This window comes from Apus apus, chromosome 3, assembly GCF_020740795.1.
Source record: "Apus apus isolate bApuApu2 chromosome 3, bApuApu2.pri.cur, whole genome shotgun sequence".
NCBI lineage: Eukaryota > Metazoa > Chordata > Aves > Apodiformes > Apodidae > Apus > Apus apus.
Genome location: NC_067284.1, coordinates 32,291,417 through 32,312,327, shown reverse-complemented (window position 1 = coordinate 32,312,327; position 20,911 = coordinate 32,291,417). Strand labels below are relative to the sequence as shown.

The window sequence follows — 20,911 nt, the reverse complement described above, 5'->3', positions numbered from 1 at the left end:
CAGGGCTTGGGAGACCCAAACTGGCTTCATGCAGGCAGTTGCAATAGTCCGTTCCAGAACCACATTTGCTGAGAAAAGCAGTTAAGAGTCATCCTCAAAGTATCAGTATTTACTAGTTAATTTCTTCATACATGTACACAATATCCTGGAAAACAAAAGCTTAACTGTCTTCGGTTAATAAACTAGCTCTTAGAGTCACTTGTTAAAATCAATGCGTACACAAAGCTTGCAGTCAGCACGGTTTCAACTTACCCATTAACTCTTTTGAGTAACACATTCCCTAAATCACCCACAGCCAGAGCTCTCAGTTTTCAGAACCATCCTGTCTACTGTAACAGAGCAGCACACTCAGGAAACTGATGCTTCACTGTACTTAAGACACTGGAAATGCACCAGTTATTTGCATTACCTGTACATTTTTAGATGTATTCATTACTAAGTTCATAACAAGCTGATGAACTGATTCTTGCCTAACCTTTTAGAAAAAAGATGCTGAGTGTTGACCTCTCTATTACACAATTTATACACAGCTTTTTATCAAAGGATCACATTTAACCTGAAAAACCAGGCACATCCTGCTAAAAGAGCAGAGTATTTCCAAACCAATTAAGTCTAAGTCTGAAAAAATATTTCAGTTTTGAAACCATGCAAATTTGTTCATTGCTCTTGATAAATCACAAAGGAAAAAAAAAAAATAGTAGTCATTTCAACATTTTTTAGGACAGCAACACAAACAAGCAGCAATTCCTGATATTTTGCCAAAAGTGCTAGATAGACCAATGCCATTAAGAATAGCTATAGTCAGTGCAACCTCTCATCTCCTGTCTTGCAAACTTTACTTAGATCTGCATGACAGTATGCACGTTCTTCATCATAAAAGATTATTTTTGTACCTAAACAAGCCAACAGTGTCTAATATCTGAAATATGCAGAGATACAAACACACATTTAACATACTGATGGAGTTTCTTTAAAACTCAAACAGCAGTTTATGAGAGATACGACACAAAAACAAATGCCAAGGACAAGAAACCGATTAAACAAGAAAGGATCCACCACACTAAAATGTTTCAAGGTGTATCATTCACCTAACGTAAAAAAACAAACAAACAAAAAAGGTCTTTAAGATGCTACTTGAATCTTTAAAACATCTTAAGACACATTACAGATTTCATGTCATTATCCATAAATTTTGTACCATCAGACATGAAAACGTAAAATGAAAACTTTTTTGCATGTTTTTTCTCTGAAAGATGACATTTTGCAACCATACAGCTTTAAAAATTGGCACTTAAGTGAATTATTGTGAGACTTCTGATAAAAACGCCTAAATCTAGAAAAACTGCTTTTCACCCAAACACTCCCAATAATTTGATTTTGTGTTAATCAATTATTAAGCAGCTCCGCCTTACAACTAAAAAGATTCAGTATAATAAATATTATTTAAGAAAAAAGTTATCTTCAATACAGAACTGTAGATCTTAAGACTGTCAGGCTAATAAAGCATAATTAAAACCAGGCATTTAAGTGCAAGCTTGCAGGGAAGAAAATTACCTCAGGAACAAAACAGTAATTCCTTCTGTGCAGATTATTTTGAATCCAACTCCTTGCTTTAGTGGTTTTAGGAACTGGCAAAACAGGAAAATCTTGAAAAGGGTGTTGAAACACCTAACCTGGGTTTTGTTCACTTAAGACATGTTAATAATCCATTGCTAGTGGCAGCTCTTTTGTAAGAAGGGACATCAACTACTGTCAAGATTATTTTTGCTGAAGAGGCCCTTTTCAAAAGATACGCTTCTACTGCAAAACAAACCAACTAAACACACTGTAAAAACTGATGTAACAGGTAGATGGAGCAAATCCATCTGCATCACAAATAAGATTCCCCTGCTCCCACAAGTTGCTTCAGAGAAGCTGCTAGAGGAATCGAGATACACAGTCCCTTCTCATTTCATTGTGCATATATGACCGGGATGTGGAATGTGCGCTCGCTGTGCTCAGACCTGTCCCAGATTTCCCTCCGGTGGGAAGCAGGAGGGAAAGAGCCTCTCTCCCCAGCGCTGGGAGCCACCACCCTCCTGGCACGGCAGGGAGGGCTCCCGCCATCAGCTTCAACGGCACCTTCCGAGAAGCAAAACCAAACACTCTTCGCGAGACAAAAGCGGCTCACACAAAGTCTCCGCAGCCCAGACTGTCCACGGGGAGGCAGAGAAAGAGGGGCTGAGGCTCCCGCGCCCCGCGGAGCGGCTGAACCGGCGCTGCCCCCGCCCCCCGGGAAGGCATCGCCCCCAGACCCCGGGGAAGCGCCTGCTGAGGGAAAGCTACCTTAAAGCACACGCCCGAGGTGGGGGAGGGTGTTTAAATATCTATGGGCGGGGACTGGAAAGATGATTAAATCCCACCTGTGCCAGGAGGCAGGCAGACCCACAGGCGGGGGCAAGGACGCCCCTCTCTGCCGTGCTGCAGGGGCCCGAGCCGCGCACGGCAGCCGGAGGGGCGGGGAGGAGGGGCGAGGGGGCCCAGGCGGTTCAGGTGTCGCTGCGAAGGAAGGGGCGGAGGGGGGAGGCTGGAGAGTGCAAGTTCTCCCCCAGGTAGGAGACAGGGCGGGCGGAGCCCACAGGCCCGGGGCTCCTCGGGCGCCCCTGCCCCCAGGCTGAGGGCAGCGGGGCTGGGGGCGGCCGGCGGCCCTGCCCCGCCGTGCCCTGAGGGGGGAGCTCCGAGCGGGGGGGGCAAGCGAAGCAGGAGCCCCAGGGGGTGCAGCGGAACCTCAGCCCTTCCCCCCCCCTCCCCTTTTCTTCCCCTCTCTACCCGGGCGAGCCCCACTTCCTCTCAGCGTCGGCCGAGGGCGCTGCTCGGGGCCGGGTGCGGGGAGGGAGCGGCCGGAGCCAGCGCCGGTAGCGCCTTGTTCTCCCCGCGCTGCCGGCAGCCAGGCCGAGGGGGCGGCCAGGCCGGAGGGGGCTGCGCTGCCCGCCCCCCGCCCCGCCGCGCCTCCCGCCCGCGCTCACCTCCTCGATGGCCGCCACCGTGTTCCGGCACTGGGCCATCCGGGTGGTGAAGTTGGAGGCGGTAGGTGACTTGTAATCCTCATTGGTCTCGGACACGAATTCCGACACGGAGATCTGGTCCGGCATGGCGGGGCGAGGGGAGGGGGGGCCCAGCAGGCAGCTCCGGGGGGAGGGAGCCCAGGGGGGGTTCCCCCCTCACATCGCTCGACCAGCGGCAGCGCCCGCCTCGCAGCCCCGCTCTCTGGAGCGGTGTTGTTCCGCCGCCGCACAAGGAAATTCCCCGCACCCACACTCCTCCTCTCCGCGCGGTCACGCAGCACCGGGGGCCGGGCACACGCCCAGCGGCGAGCGAGGGGGAGGCGGCGGCGGCGGCGGGAGCTGCCTGCACACCCCGCCCTCCCGCTCCCTTTCTCCCGCAGACACACACACACACACACAGAGGGCGGGGGCGGGCCCAGGCGTGGCCGCACCAACCCCGCGCCCGGGCAGCCTCCGCACGCCCGGAGCAGCCCCGCCGCCAGCAGCAGCCCCCCGGTGCCCGCCCTGCGAAGATGGCGGCCCCTCCCTGCCTGCCGGGCCCCGCCGGGGAGAGGGGCGGGCGGCGGGAACGGCGCGGCTGCGACGGCGGGCACCGGGCGGGCGGTCCCGGGGGCAGGCAGGGCAAGTCCAGTCGTGTGGTTCAGATCGTCGTGTTTATCAACAGCGAGAGCCCAAGGGCAGGGGAAGGTGAGGTGCGATGCCTACCTGAGGGAAGGAGGGCCTGGTGGAAGCCCGGGGGCCGTGCTGGCTTCTCTGTCCCTTCCTGCAGCTGGCGGGGGCAGCCTCTTCCCTCACAGTTCATCACCTGTGTTTCAACAGTTTAATCTGTTCTACAAGTTCGCTGCCTAGGTTCGAGGGAGCTAAAGGTGGGGAATGGTGTCGTTTCCCAGAGGTCCGCGCAACAAATGCTTGTAGGCTAAGGAGCGCTGAAATTCCTAGAAAGCTTTTTCTGTGCCTGAAGAGGAAACGTCGTTATCAGAGGGGGAGACACTTTCTTATTTAATATAAAGCAACGAGGATTAATAGAGACAGAAAGTGCAAAACTCGGCCCCGGCAGTGGCGGCTGTGACTGCCGTGGCAGAGGGAGATGGGCAGGGTGTCGGGCGCGCTGCTGGCGCTGGGCACGCAGGGGTGTGATCCATGGCAGTGGTTCCTCTGGGCCTCGAAGCCCTTAGGACTTCCAGCCTCTTAGTGCAGAAGGCTTTGGAAGACTGCATTTTGGCCCAGAAACTCTCTTGTGGCTCTTCCACTCCCCCCTGGTGATATAGTTACTGGCTTTCTATAAGTGATTCTTTATTACCGTGATTTAAAGCTCTCTGGGGAGTTCAGATGAGTAAGTAGGTACTCTTTTGCTGCAGCTTGTAAAATGTCCAAATAAATAACTGCAGGCCTACCCAGATGTTATTGCGCTTTGCCATCCTTGTTACTGTTACACAAAGTTCTGCTTTAACATAAGTGCTGCTGATGAACTGTATTTGTTTTCCCACTTGTAGTAAAGCAGATGAGTCAGCAATGACAATCTGAGTGTTCTTTCCTTATTCTGATTCTTACTAATTTTTCCATTCTAATTGCTCTCTATTTTGTCTCACAAAAATCGCCACCATTATTTTGCTTTTAACTTCTGTCTCCATGTAATTTTGTATTCTAAACCCCTTTCCTCCTTAAGACATGCATGTTTCAGTTAATGAGGCATGTATGGGTATAAACTGTTCCAGTGCTAATTATTAAACTTCTTATCTGTATTTGAATGTCACATAATAAATAAGTATCTTTGTGGCCAAGTTGAGCATAAGTATTCATTCTTGCTGAAATTGTGTGATGTTACATCTTCATTTTTGTTTCAGCAGGTGGTAAGACCTTTAGAGCAAAATTTATCACACTACAGCCTAAACTAGCATTCTTCAACTATCTATTATGTCTTCCAATGTGGCATGTTTATTTAGAAATTTTGACAGGGATGAAAAACTTAGTCTGAAAAGCAAATAATACTAGATTTTTACTTTTTGCAACAGCTCTTCTATCAGGTGTAGTCTGAAATTGCAGAATATCAATGTAGTATCTATTGGTTGCATCTTCAGTTTGATATTGAAGTATATACAACTAAGTAACATCATGCAATATGTCGTTAAAGTCCATAGACAGCATTTGCACATCAGGTTAGATTAGATGGTTGCAGTCGTATCCCCTGATCTGTAAATTAATAGATTCAAAAATTTGCCTTCCCAATGAAACTCTAGGCCTTTTTGCATGAGACTGTGCATTTCACTCACCGTTTCCCCCAGCTGTCTTTTCCTGAAGCTAAAGTCTTGTGCTTCTAGAAGACATCTAATCTTGATATAAAGGCTCAGTAGTTTGGAGAATCCACTGCTTCTGTTCATGTTTTGTGGCAAAGGCTAGTCATGATTACTGTCTTCCAGCTACTGCTTGTTATTACCATTTTTTTTTCAGTAAGTTAAGGAGCTATTCAGTACTCGGGATACAGATTTTTCTCCTTATGAGCATTCTTGCATACTATAATTTAATAATTTCTCAGTTTTGTTTCTTAATGAACCAAACTGATCAACTCCCCTCTTAAAGAGGGCAAAGCTTATTTGAATTGCTTTGCATTGGCCACAAACCAAGATGAAGTACACAGATGGTGACTGTGGGTCAACTGACATATGGCAACTTGCTACTCTGCAGTAACACTTTTATTAGTGTGTGTGAGTCCTACGTCTCTCACTGAGATGATGTTTTCTCAGCCCTTCCATCATTTTTAGAGTTCTAACACCTCAATAAATTATCCTGGTTCTCTACTCCCTCACTGTTACATGTGTGATTAGATTTTCTGGTTCCAGTATCGTACTGGCTCATCTCCCTGTCCACTCTGGCTTCTAGGTATTTATGAGTGACACTTTCAGCATCCAGCCCCATTCTTTGAATCTGTAAGTGTTGCAGTGGAATGGCTCAATAATGAGACAGCTGTGAATGAGACTTGCTTACACAGGATCTGTTCTACTATTTCATCTCTAGGTTTTTGCTGCTTGCTTACCACGTTGCTGGCTCCTTCTCCTCTGCCTTTGGACACTCCTTACTTTTATTTCTGTCTTATCTCCAATTAACACTAGATAAAATGCCACTGTCTTCCTTTACCCAGCCTTGCAGTTAGAGGTCTTCTACTATAGACAAATAACAAACACACTTTCCAAAGATCCAAAATCTGCATGTTACTTTGGTGAAAAGCTTCTTGTCTTATGGATATGCATAGACCACAACTCCATAAAGTATGTCAGGTTTTAGGTCTCTTTTCCCTTGCAGAAGAAATTAAAATCAGAATCCTAGATATGTACAGACATTCCTTCCTACCCTGACTTTAAACCATCAGTAATGGTTTCATCAGTCAGTGTTGTTAAAAACATGTCAGACCTCCAAAATAATGTGATAGATTTAAAAATAACTAATTTTCTTCTCTGATTAGGTTTGGAGCCTTTAGAAATCTTTATGTCAAAACATTTATTTGCATCACTGCCAGTAAGTAAGAACCCAAACCAAAGACCAGGTGCTGTACAAACAGAACAATAAGGCAGTCTCTAGAGATCTGAGTGTCTAAAATTAGCTAATGGAAAGGCAATTGACTGAATATAAGGAAATACTGGGCCATTATTGGTCTGTCTGACAGTCTTTGATCTTTGTGCACTATTGTCCACATGTTTCTTAAGACATTTTAGGTAGGGTTTTCACGATGGATTATGAGATAGGTGGGGATGTTTAATGGGGAATTATTACAAGAATGTGGGTCAGTGTGAGAGAAAGTGCACAAGACCTTGTGTCCTTGAAATTTAACGGCTCAGCATTGGAAGTTAATGTCATGGATCAAATGGAGGCAAAAGTTAATGTCTGTTTAATTAAAGAACATGCTAAAGGAGTTGTGAAAATAGCAGGGAGGGAACATGATGAGCTGGTTAGCATATTCGATGATCCCTCAAGCAGCTGCCTGGGATAGGAATCAAAATGTGTAAGGAATTTTTTTTTCCACAGCAGTCACGTCATTATTGTCCTTCACTGACTCAATAACAGTTCCTTAGTGTTTGCTCTGTCTGTCTTTGATATAAATATGGGGTGTTTTTTTTTTTTCACAGAATATATTTATTTGTTAGCTTCAGATAGTTTGAGGAAAGTGCTTACAGCAGCTCTTATACAGCCATCATCTAGTCTAATTGACTGACCTCTTCAGGGCTAACAAGAAGTTAAAGCATGTTATTAAGGGCATTGTCCAAATGTCTCTTAACACTGACAGGTTTGAGGCATCAACTACATCTCCTTTCTAGGAAGCCTGTTCCAGTGTTTGACCAGCCTCTCAGAGTAAATAAATGCTTCCTAATGTCAAGTCTAAACTTCCCCTGGCACAGCTTTGAACCATTCTTGTGTATCCTATCATTGAATACCAGGGAGAAGAGATCAACACCTGCCTTTCCACTTCCCCTTCTCAAGAAGCTGTAGAGAGCAGTGAGGTCACCCCTCAGCATCCTTTTCTCCATACTAGACAAGGACAAAAACCTTAGCTGCTCCTCATAGGAGCAAAAGCAGCAGTTACTCAAGAGTGCGATCATTGCCTATCTCAGTTGCTCCTGCTTGAGGAAAAGGAATTGAAGTAGCAGATCACAACAGACAGGCTTCTCCAAAGCATGCAGCGTGGAAGGCAAGTTTTGAGTGGCTAGCAACCTTGGGCTGAGATGGGTGTGTCTGACATTTGATGTAGGATTTTCTCACTGAATTAATCAGCTGATTTGACCTTGATGCTATCTCTGGGCATGATTTTGCAGGGTAGCATTAGTGCAGCCATTCCATCCTCCATTTCAGTCAGTGCTTTGTGTATCAGGATTTTAGTTACAAAACTTAAATTCATTTGTGGATCTAATTTTATGGAGTTACCAGATAAGAAGCACTTCCAGACTGATGGGCAGTGGATTTAGGATTGTCAATATATCTGTCTTAAATTTCCATTAATAGCCAGTCGACACTTAGAGAGTTTGGAAATCATTCTTTTACATCAGGGAGTTTGTCTTGAGATACAGAAGTTAAAGGTACAGACCTATAGGATGGGTCCTGGAGTGCAATCTGTCATACTGCTAAGTTGTTAGTACAGTCACTGGCATAGGTTTTGAGTTCTTAAAGTCTTCCAGAAAATGTGTAAGCACACTTTGGGAGATAGGACAGTATACTAGTGTACACTAATATACGTTATTAAATGTACCCTGTGTTTTTAAATCCCTTAAGACAGACCAATGAATTTGAGAATGACTTCAAGAATGTTGTAATCATTTGGCTTCAAAAAACAAATGTTTCTTCTGCACCAGTTCTGTGTGTCTAACCTCCTTTTCTTGGTATTTAGCTTCTGAAGGTTAAAAATGCTGATTCCAATTTAAAAACAAAATTAATCTAAGAAGACATTTTTTATTTCCTTTGAAAAAAATGAAAAAAAAAAAGTACTTTGGTCAGTGCAATCCCTATTCTCGTGTAGTTCGGTTTAATTGCTGATACACTAACCCATCTTGTACCCCATGTCTGATACCCATAACGGAGTGAGACTGATATACAGAGATTGGTTCTTCATCCTTTCTCTCTTAGCATTGTGTTTGGGAAGCTGTTTTTGCATGTGCATCTCTCCCAAACTCTTGGACTTATTCTAAATCTGGCTGGCACCTCACTTTGCTAAATCTAGCTGCTTCAGTCACAGTGGCCCTGCACTTTGTAGGTTTGAATTTAGCGTTTTGTGGGTTTTAAGCACACCATTATCTTTCCTTTGCTGTCATCTAAATAATTATGCAGTCTGCCCTCATTTCACTTACCATAGTGCCACAGTCTTAACTTTGCTTGCATCTTACCTATTTATTCACAACCTATTACTAAGTCATTACTTTCCAACACTAGCAGCTATCTCTTTTAAAATTCAGTCCTAAGTATGAAATTGCTGCCAGGCAGTTTCAGAATTCATGGGAGGCTCTGGCAATTTTCCTGCAGTTGCAGGACAATGGATGCAAGGACTATACTTAGATAATGCTGTTCAGTGTTAACTTAGACTTGATATGATAATGGAGTTTCTTAGAGTACAATTATAACATTTTGAAATACATAGTAAAATGATGTGGGAAATAGCAAACAGCTGAAAAAGCAAAGCATAAGGATTTCAATCATCTCTGAGGCTTTCAAGAAGAGCAGAGTCGCTGAGGCAGTAGAAAGACATGCATGTCAGAAATGAATAGATTATATAGGACCTGAAGGCTTATAGACTTCAGAGAGAAAACAGAATGAAGTAAAACTAAATCAATACAGCAAGATGTATATTAATTTTCCAGTCTCCCTTATTACTTATTAAATACAGTTTAAGGAAACAAAATAATTTCATTAAGCAGGGAGGATTGGGATAACTAACTAACTTATACTCTTTGAAGATAACATTTATAATGGTAATAAGAAATCCACTACAGGCAAAACATTCTAGCTTTGAACTTTATCAATTCAATCATTATTTTGCCACTGAAGAGAAGGCCAAAAAATCAAATGTTTATTTATGAGAGATTTATTGTGGATAGAGAATTAAATCATAAGCAGGAATTGTAAATAAAAATGTTTGTGATCAATGGAAATAACAAGGGGGGGGGAGGGGAGGGAAGGAAACAAAGAAAAAGTACAGGTTGGTCTGAGGCACTGAGTTACATACACTGTTAATGTTTGGTAAGTAACCGACAATCTGAATAAAGCTTACAAGGTCTTCAATATGTACAAAAACCCAAGAGTGTTATAACAAAGACCCTCTTTCACTGGTGTTATCAGCAGCTGATCCCTACCAAGCTTTGTAGGATTAGTGGCAGACAGTGACGAACTTCAGTAGAAATGTACAGACTTGTGGATGCCACAAAGTTCAGTCCTTTAACGTCAGCTTTATTTGTGTTTGAGCAGAGTTGCACTAACTCTCTTAAGGTATCTGCCATTCTTTTGGTGTCATTCTCTAATGACTGAAGTATAGTGAAAAGTGATAATGAGTACACAGTTCTCAGAGGCTAAAAGAATGTTTCATCATCAGTGCTCAGAAAAATGAGAAAACAGTCCATTTTTAAGGTCTAGATAGGAAGAAAAAGGGACACAATAATTATGTGATTTTAAATAAATAAATAAATAAATTGACTGCTGCCTCAAAAAAACGGTTTAAATAGTCCATCAAGAAAATACTGACGCTTAGAATCCAAGGGAATATATCGCCCTGTGCTTTAAGTAATGGACTTTTCATACCTTGGCACAAAAAGCTATGAACATGTTATCATTTAAGAGAAACAAGTCACGTGCCAGCAAGTTGCTTGGTGTGTAGTTCAAATAAGTAGATTAATAATAATAATTTTTTAAATCCTGAATTTATGTTAACATTAAAATTTACAGTATCAGATGAAGGAAATAAAATAAATATAAATACTAACAACTGACTTGCCATTAAGAATTCAAATGCAGTAGTGCTTGTATGCATTGCAGTTGCTTATTGTGATGCATGTAAGGTGCCTAAGGCAGCCCCTTAATTTCTCAACATTAGCATCCCAAGTAGCTGTACATGAAGAAAATTGAGGCTCCACACAACTAGACTGTCCATATGGGTCAGAGTATGACCAATGACCATGATCATTTGCCCCATACCTGCCATGTGTGTGTCATGGAGAGTGTCTTCACCAGAGGGAGAGCTTAATCAACTTAAGAGTCATTGAATGTGTGGGGTTGGAAGGGACCTTTAAAGGTCATCTAGTCCACCCCCCCTGCAATGCACAGGGACTTTTCAAACTAGATCAGGTTGCTCGGAGCCTCATCAAGACTGACCTTGAATGTTTCCAGGGATGTGGCCTCCACCACCTTTCTGGGCAACTTGGGCTGATGCAATCCACCCCCTCCTTGGACCAACAGAAGGGCTGCCTAGGAGATTCAGGCTTTCTTGAGCTCAGCTTACTAAATGACTGATAGCTTTTCCTAACCTAAACAAAAAACACCTGAACAGAATTTTTATTAAACTTACAGATCCAAATCTTAATCTTTCTTGCTTTGTTATCTACATGATCAGTCTCACTCATCTGAATTAGATTGTCTTAATGAATTAAAAACCACAAGATTTGATCGTTTCTGTGTGATTCTTATAGGTTTAGTTAACATTATCTGTAAATAATGCAACACAATCTGAAATTAGTTTCAGAAAAACAGAGGCACCACAGTTTCCACACTTGTGAACAGACTGTGTGGTTTCTGAACACCTCTGAACTGAGGCTACTCTGGTGCCAGCTGCAAACAACCTAATTTAACATTTATGTCTTCACAATCTAATTTGGTTCTGGAAAAGAATAATACATTCTGCAAAAAACTTATAATGAATCCAAGTATATGCTTCAAAGCACATATTCCATTTTAAAAGCAGCTCAGATGTTTTCTGAAGCATTTTTTAAAATGTTGTAAAACTTGTTGAGTAACCCTCTAACCAAGGGAAAAGAATTATTACAGCAAATTGAAAGCAATCTATGAGAGTTAGTCAAGAGACTGAATATAACATTCCAAGGAAGTCACATGATTTCCATTCACATATTTTCATTATCTTTACACTAACAGACAACACAGCACTTTATTTCCAAAGCTATTGTCTTATGATAACTGTCATAAGAGAGCCATTACAGCACACAGTTGTTTTTGGCTGAAGGTAGAGATGATTTTGTTTATGATACCTATCTTTTTGGAAAAAAATAAAATTGAGGGAAGTTCTTAAATGCAGGATATCTGATTACTTGATCACAGCTGTCTGTAGTCCTCCTGGCTTGAGTAGTTCTGTGTTTACTTTTCCACATGTACAACTGCAAAATCAGAACAGGGTAGGTACACTCTACCGATTACAATTTTTAATTTCCTGCACTTAATAAAAAATACAGTCTAGGTATTGTCAGCTCCTTTTTTAAAAAAATGGGGGATATGACTTTCCCCAAGTAGGAAAAGGACATAAAAAACTAAACATCACTGAAAACAGTTTCTCAGCTTCTATGAATGTACTAAATAAAAAAATAAAAAAATAATTTAAAAAAAGAAAAATAAGAATACATAGCCCATATTTACAAACCAGTTACACATGACAACTTATAGAAACCCAGAAAGTGGAGTTAATGTCCACATACATATATAATGAATTTTAAAATGCATGTATGTTAAATATGTATCATACTGATGGATTCTTTATAAATGAGTAAGAGAGATTTATTATTTATATTGCTCCAGGACTGCACTTGGTTCTTTTCAGTAAAAAGCTGGATGGTCTGTTTCCTTCCTCAAATAATATAAAACTCCACTTAAGCAAATAGATTGGATTCTGTACCTTTAAATTTGAAACAAGCTATTTTATGGGGTAGGATGGTGTGCAAAATGAAATGTAGCCATAATTGTTAAGATTTGTGACATACTGTTTATGGCTCCAGCTATTATATCTATTCCTATATGCATTCAATTAAAGAACCTATCTTCAATGATGTACTCTAGTACACTCCTGGGAACTAATCCAATGTCTTTAGCTATCAGTTTTACATGAAACCAATTATTGTAATATCTCTAATGTCTTAAGTGGTATTGTCGTGAATGCCATTTCAATGTGTTCCAAAGAATTTATTTCTGTGATTTTATCTATCTACTCTTCAAATGTATTATGCTTTCAAGAATATCCACAGAATCACATTAGCATTTTTGTATCCCACAGCCAAATGTTCAAGCAAAATATAATATGAGATAAATAATCAGCTGACTAAACTCAGTGCTCTCCACTTCTATTTACATAAAATGACCTCTTGCTTGTGCTTGACCTCTCTGTCCTCATTCTAAGTTCCCTGTGAGAGCCTATGTGCATTATTTGTTATAATCTGCTGGTTTTCCTGGTGCTGTGTGATGCTAGCTCAGCTCTGCCATAGACTACAATTACTGTCTGGAAAACTCTGGGAATTAACATGAAAGCAATGTTATGGAACTGTGCAGAAGAAAGGTTCTGTCTCATGTTACCACAAATTATCATTGTTTTACAGAAATAATAAAATGTACTTAGAAGCAGTGAGATCTCAGTAGTGGCACTATTTGACCATGTTTCTGAGGTAGCACAGTTCTCCTTTGTACAACTTTGCTCTTCCAGAAGTACAGTGGGAATAATTATCTAGTCCAAAAGAATGTTTAAACTTTGTGCATTAACATAATGTTTGTTTGCTGCAAAACAGTATGTAATTTCCATAAATTATTATTAGCAGGTTCTGACTTACTATTTGCATGAAAAGCACAGCTTTTGTGGAAAACTTCAAACAAGTGTGAGGTAGCAAAACATCATTATTGTTACTGTTGCCATTGTCATGGTTTGTTTCTGGTAGCTCACTTTTTGCTAGTTGATACTGTGTAACGGGTGCTGTAGGAGCTCTTTGGGGACCTAATGCAGCAGTCCCTTAATGGCCTCATTTTATAAGAAAACTTTCATTTATGACAAGAAGTTATAAAAACTATCATCAGAACAAGTAGAGAACTTTGATTTCATGATGCTTTGGACTCCCTTTATAAAAGGAAAATAGCTAACATGAAATGGAGTGGCAAAGCACAGCACTTGCATCTGAAGCACAGGAAGGGGAGGTATGCAATGATTCAGTGGCAAGGTACAGTGGGAATGACCTGTTTTTTCATTTGAGTGAATTTACTGTATGTCTCACGAGGAACTTGCCAGCAAAGGTTTAAAGATGGATTGCAGGTTAGGGTCTGTCTTGTTAACGAGGTCCCGGGATGATTTTCAGATGAGATGTACATACAGCAAAGTGTGTTGTTTCAAAGGAAGAAAGTGCACTTGCTGGTATGACGGTGGGGAGGCAGCAGTAAATCTGCCTTGATGGGTGGATGCCTGCATTAGTAGCATGTTACAGGTGGACTATAGCAAGGCTGAATATCTGGCTGGAAGCCCATTTTCTAAGCTGAGATATTACGTCCTACAGTCATTCTAGTACAATATCTTTCATTGCACTTTTATTTTCAAGCTGAGAAAATGAAAGAACAGTTATATCTGACGCATACTAAGAAATCTTCTGTCTTTTGAATTGTAGCTGTTTTTGCTTTCATTTTCCTAATTTCTGTGAATTCACTTCTTAATCACTAGCCTGCACTAGCGACTTGTTGAATAAAGCTTCGTCAGGCTGGTGATGATGGTGGTTTTCAGCTAAAACAGTAGTAAATATGCATTGGAATAAACATTATACAGTGGTGGGTTTTAACAGAAAGGAAGTGATTATTTATTGAGTGCTGCTGGAGGGTCTAATATAGTATAAATAAACAGAAGACAAAGACTAAGGGAAGTACAGTCTACAAAACTAATTTAAGCATATTTGAAACCTCTGTAAAATTCAGATGAAAAATGAAAGGGTTGCTTTGTGTTATTTTTCTCCACTTGGCCCGAAGTCCTGTACTACAGTAAAAAATCAGGATTTATCAGCACCTTCCACAAAGTTATGGTTTTTTTGTATAGAGCACTATGGGATTCCTCATTTAAGATTAACTCTTGAGAATTTGCTGAACAGTTTAATGGAAAAAAAGCAGCTGACACAACAGCAGACTCCACCCAAATGAAAACACATATCAGCAGAGGAATTTTCATGGGTATTGCTTTGTTCTTTTTTACTCGTCTTTACAAAAAGAGGCAGAAACATCACAGGGGTAAATAAATATGGAATAGTGCACGCCCACACAAGTCTGGTACTGTGACCTGAGAAAAAACTGAGAAAGAAAGATTTTTAATCAGGTTTTGAATGGAAGAGATTTGGGGATGGCAACTGTAGAATTATGTAGTAGTATTTTGATTTTTTTATTGTATTTAGAGAAAGAGAACCTATTTGTAAATGAAGAAAAGAAACACAGTAATTGCCTCAACATCAGTTCCCCTTCTCTCTGGAACAACCTACCTAGAACCCAGAAAACTGGCTGAGCTTTTGGATCAAAAAGCAATGAAAGCATGTCTTTTGAAACAGGGGGATAGGAAACATTAATAGGACGCAGAATAAATCTGCAGCATGCCAGGATGTCTGTTTTCCCAGGATTCATTTTACCACCACAAAATCTGGAATCATATGATCATAACTTGTATTTCAGCATTGGAGTATAAGCAAAGCAGTGAACAACATGTCAGGCTATCTTCTTGGAGGAAACCTCTACTGCTTCTGGGCTTCCTCCTTCTTGTACAATGGAGCAAGCAATGAGATTCAGGTACAAAAGTGTACCAGTAAAAGGCCAGTTATCTGCTAATGGACAAGAAAGAAGGGGAGAAGCTTAGCAAAATCAAGGTTTCTGCAGAGGGATTTAAGTGAAGAGCCAGTGAAGCAGATCCTGTGCTGATCTTCTGTTTCATTGTTCTCATCACTTTGCATAGTCAAATCTGATCATGCAGGTAGTTCAGTAAAATGGGATTGATTGACAGAATAATTACTAGAACCATTTTGATGCTATCTTAAAAGACAGGAGGTGATTCCAGAAGCATCTCTCCAGAGCATACTTGTTAGTGCAATATACTGAAGGACTTAAGAGCTGGATGAAGAACTTAATGTGGTTTAGCAGTACTAAATCCACAAAATAGTGCTCAAATAGGTAGCAACATACGCTAGTTAAACAAATTCTATTTAGACAAATACAAGTTATTAAATAGTTTTGGTTTTGGTAAATATGAGTAATATTTTTTTATTATTAAAACAAATTATACTAAATGTAATTGAAAGAGCAATTGAATAATAACTTGAAGACTGAAGAGGATTGGCATCGGTAGTATGGCTTGCAGAGTTGTCTGGGCCTCTTGATTTCTGAGCAAAAATCCTTTCAATGTATTAAGAGAGGACTCTGATTACAGCAACATTCTTAACTAAATCCCTGTAATCCTCTTCCATATCTAATGAATCTATTGCTTTGTCTGCTCTAGAATGCAAATGCAATGAGGTATATTAATTATGAAATCATAAAAATTTAGGAAGAGGTTGCATGGCCCAGCAATTTGTTCCAAGATTGTACCACCATCATTCCTCACAGGGCCTTGTCTGAGCAGCTCCTAAAGACTTAAAAGTGAGTGCCATCACTACAAACAGTTTGTTTGAGTGCTCTACTCCTCACTATTTGAAAGTTTTGAAGACTTATGAGGCTTTCTTTTGTCTTTTCTCCACAGAATATTCTTCTAATCTTTTGTTATGCTTCTTCACCTCCAGTTGCTCTTATTGGTCCCTTATGGACTCTGTCCAAGTGATCATGTCTTCTGTGGTTTTGTTGAAGCAAGAGCAGATGATGTAGAATTAGTGCCAGTGGCCAGGAGACTGCTGCATTGTCTACCACAGTCTGCATATCTGCAGCTTCCTCCACCAAACCACTGTCAGCATTTGTGCTCTAAGTGTGGCAGTTGATATATTTCCCCAGAAGACCAAGATTTATTCTAGTGCTGAAAATTACCTTCTCTTGAGGAGCTGCAGATGGTAGGGGTCACTAGATGGGATGGATGCAGCAGGAGACATGATACAACATGCTAAGTCTGGCATTTAAACCATTGCACTTGCCTATAGACCCTCTGTCTTTGAGAACTGCAGTTGTCTTTGTGTAGCTCAGCCCTTTGTTATGTTTTAACAAATGCTGTTACACTTTAACAGATTTGGGTTGTGTTTGCACTTTTCTTTTGCCAAGCAGGAAAGTTGGTATAATAGTTTGGGGGGCTATTACGACAATGTTGGGAGTAATCAATGATATAGCAGCCTCTGGGATACAGTCTGTGCCTGGTGCAGGTTGGGGGGCTGGGGTGCAAAACAGGGCAAGCACTATTAAAAAAAAGCCTGGGAGCAAGACTTGCAGAAAACAATTGCTTATTGCTTTCACTCCAGCATATGCATAATTTCACAGCGCAGCAAGCAGCACTCAGGGATTTTGCATAAACTAGTCAGTCAGGGCATTCTGCACAAGTTGCCCCTCCCATTTATTCCGGGTGAGTGAACAAGCTGTGGCAGGCACAGGTGGTGACTGTGGCTCCATTTGGGCTTCTCACTCTCTGCCTTGTGCCATCTGCTCCTCTTTGCTCCTTCAAATACCATGCAGGAGACAGCAGAGGAGCAGAATCCTGTTAAGGTTAGTTTGAGATCTGACTCTCTTGCTTTTGAGGGTTATTCCTTTGGCCTTCAGGTGATCAAGCACCTTTTCTACAGCCAATCCACTTGTATTTGGAGCTTGTTTCATAGCTATGAGACATCTCTTTTCTCCTGGGACAAGGTGGCTTAGTAGGGGGAGTCCATTTATCTTCATGGCTGGATTGAATTCTTCACCATGAAGCTTTATTTGAATCCTCTCTCTTTTTACACTGCTATGGTACCTGAAGCTGATCACATCTCGGCTGCTGTGGTCCTGCTCTGCCCTTCAACTCCAGATGCATGTTCCTGTTCCTGTTCATATAATCATGTGATGATCTGGCTGTGGGAGCTGCTCTGGTTGAGAAATAATCACTTTCTTGGTGGAGCCAGTTGTCAGCCCGCAGAACTGTCTCAGCATGTGGTTGCATTAAAGCACTGCTAGCAGAAAGAAAAAGATGGGAATGTAGTTGGAAAGTCCTGCAGACGGCAGGACTACAGCAGCCCAGGCTTAGTGCCATTGATTGCCATACAATTGCACTGGCTCTTTCTGCAATACTCGTCTTGATGTACATAATGTACTTAGAATGGGTCCATTCCTCTTCACACATATCTCTGGCCACTTCCAGGTAGATATCCAGCCTGCTGCTGCTGCTTCTGCTCAAGGTGGAGGTGAAAGTGGTGTGTTGCTCAGGCAGTAACAGGTTACAAATGGTGATGTAAAACATAACTGGTACTGAGCTAGGTGGTGATGGCAGGCGACTGAGCACTGCAGAGATCTCACACTTAGGATTGTGGAAACATGGCCCAGATCTCATACTTAGGATTGTGTAAACAAGGCCTAAGTGTATAGCTTTGCGTTGCCTCCTCTGAATACCCTCTCAATTTTCCTCTGAATATTTTTCCAATATGTCAAGATCACTTTGAATCCTAATCTTGTCAGCCAATGTCCTTTCAGTCCCTCGCAGTTTCACGCTGTGTACAGATTTAATAGAAATGTTCTCTAGTCTATCATCCAGGCTGCAATTGAAACTTTGAGTGAAGCTGGATCTGGGTCAGATTTCTATAGCCCCCAGCTTGATAGAAAAATATAACTTCATTGGTCTCTCAGTTTTAACAGTGTTCCATTATTAATTACTCTTAGCATATTGTTGTCCAATTAGATTTTGTACCTACCTTCCACTAGTTTCAACTAAATATCTTCCAGAATTCAGCCCTCCCAACTGTGTCCCACCTTCACTGTATTAATGGATTCTCATATACCAAGATGATGAGCACTTTCAGGGACAGTTTAATTGTCCTTTGGAGCAGCTTACTTTTACAATTAAGGCCACTTGAATGCATAGTATTTAATCCTCCCACAATGGTGAGAAATTAATATGGTGATTTCATGAGAGAATGACAATAAGTAAATTACCTGTCACTGGACTACATTTTCTGTTGGTATTTGTAGAGTCTGGAAGTCAGCATCTTCCCCTACCCTTTCTTTCTGCCTGTGAATTAAAAAGAACTGCTGCCTTTTTTTCCCATAGAACAGCAAAAAAGCAAAGCAAAGCCTCATTAGTGGAGACTGTTCTCCATAGTTTGGCAACTAGCAAGGCCCTTTGTGCTTTTCTCTGTGGAAGTGGAACATGTATGTGGAGTCCCTATGGCAGTGAGGCTCACACGTTGTTTAAAACAACAGCTCCTTGCACATATTGCTAAGCATTTGGGGCTGCAAATCCAGCTGGTCCCTAAGTAAGCCTTTATATATATATATGCTATGATACAGCATCTTCAGTGTTGGTCTTCTTAAATAGCATGTTTGTTCTTTTATCTCACTGTTTTACAGTTCACTACTTGCAGCACATAATTGTCCCCGAAGTGAAGGAGATGGCAAGTGATCCCAGCCTCACAAATACTCTCCATTTAGCTATCCCTTTCAGTGGTAAAGTGAAAGCCAAGGAAAGAAGTGCATGGCAATAGAACTATAGAAATAATGTCAGGTAGTAATAGCTAAAGAGAGAAAAAAGGCCACTCAGTCCTTCCTTCTACAATTTTCAGAGCAAAGATTAATGGCTTAAGAGCATTACAACTCAATTCTGTACATACCAGTTGCTGCCTCCATTTTTGCCCAGAGGCCAATGCTTGCAGTCTGGCTGCAATAGTTTGTGTTTCATTGTAGCTTTGGGTTTGCTTAGTGAGAAAGTATTATTTGAAGTGTGCACATGTATGCTGCCAACCTTGAAGACATTAAATCTCCTTTACACATAAGCAGAAAATCATCTACATATAAAATATTTAATTAGGTCATCACAATCACTTTAACATGCATGAGGAAATTTTGTACCGTGATACAAGTTCACTGTGGTGATGGTAGACAGCTCAGATATGTTATTTTCTCTTCTATTGTACAACAGAGAAATTGTAGAAATCACCAGATTTTTTTCCGTTGTAACTGGGTCATTTTGCTGGTTGTGATAAAGAAATCTCTGTAGTAAGTTGGATAGAATTAGGTCACGGCAACATGCAGTCAGTCTCTGGGTCTGCCAGATATTGCAGTTTTGACCTTTACTGTCCACAGGACTGGAGTTAATTATGATTAGAGAGTACTTACCTTTTATAGTCTTCACAGAAATCTCTTAGCCAAACTGCTTACTATACATATCGTAGTGTCTCCTGGTAGCTTATACTTTTTTTAAGGCTGTGTATCATCTACCACCATTGTAACAGACTACGATAGTGACCTTCCAAATTGCATTATGTTTAGATGGTACATCTGGAAATCAGTTAACACAATGATTTTATGTCTGTACGGTGCAGGGGGCATGAATTCCCTTTGTCCTTTACCTTACTAGGTAATACATATTGCTATAAATTCAAGATAAATATGATACTGCTCTGATAGTTTATATTTACTATTTTATATTTACTATTTTATATTTACTTTCTAGGATGTAAATTACTACCTGGTTCAGGGCAGTGATGAAGGCGTCTTCAGACAGCAAGACATTAGGCCTGTATCTTCTCCTATGGCTGACAGAAAATTTGTGGTGCGTGGTACTGCATTCCTAATCGTGATCTAGCACTTCTGGAAACTGCTGGAGAACTTCCAGAAAGATGTTGATCCTGTCCCACTACTTGGAAGAAGTAGGAAAAAACTAATAACAGGAAAGGCAAGAAAGCCCCAGCTACCCACAGAAGACTGCTACCTTGAAATAGACAAACTTGATCTGACACCAGCAAATAGGAACAGATCCTTCAGAAAAAGGTTTGAGGCCTCTTTCAAGGGGATGTCTACTGGAGAAGCATGGGGCTCTTGTCCCATGTACCAGGAAGAAGATCACAGTAACAATAAGGTCTATGTGGGAGGTCCTTCACAATATGCCTTGATTAAAGAAAGGTGGATATGTGTTTAATCCTAATTTTACTGTCTGAAAGAAGAAATAAAATGCTTAAGGAAAATGTCCTCCTAAACTCAATTAAAAAAAACACAGTCTAATAGCATTAATGCTAAGATATCTGCCCACAGTCTAATCAGAGAGAGGTTTTATGAAGCAAACAGTTTCTGACACTACTGTGGCGGTGTCAGCCAACTCTTGCTTGAATAAAGCAGCCAATAAAGCTACATAGCATGTAATTTAAGAATTTTCTAAGCTGCAGATTTCACAGCTATGGAGTTATTTCTCCTTAAAGCAAAGGAAGTAGGAATATTAGTAACCACTATTGTAGGTTACCACCCTCCAGACT

General features: G+C 41.2%; 1 protein-coding gene and 1 long non-coding RNA gene across 5 annotated transcripts in view; one reads left to right on the top strand and one right to left on the bottom strand.

The window, feature by feature from the left end:
- ASAP2 (ArfGAP with SH3 domain, ankyrin repeat and PH domain 2) overlaps positions 1–3,138 on the bottom strand; it is a 90,807-nt gene extending 87,669 nt beyond the window's left edge. For all 4 annotated transcript variants that reach the window (XM_051613873.1, XM_051613875.1, XM_051613876.1 and 1 more), the window contains exon 1: positions 3,006–3,138. In XM_051613873.1, the coding sequence (XP_051469833.1) occupies positions 3,006–3,131 (126 nt within the window). In that variant the 5' untranslated portion in view covers positions 3,132–3,138. The remainder of the gene's footprint in view (positions 1–3,005) is intronic.
- LOC127382367 (uncharacterized) lies at positions 3,023–20,626 on the top strand. Its single transcript, XR_007888937.1, has 2 exons — positions 3,023–3,066; positions 20,116–20,626. It is a non-coding gene; the product is annotated as an uncharacterized LOC127382367 (long non-coding RNA).
- Positions 20,627–20,911: the final 285 nt, after the last annotated feature.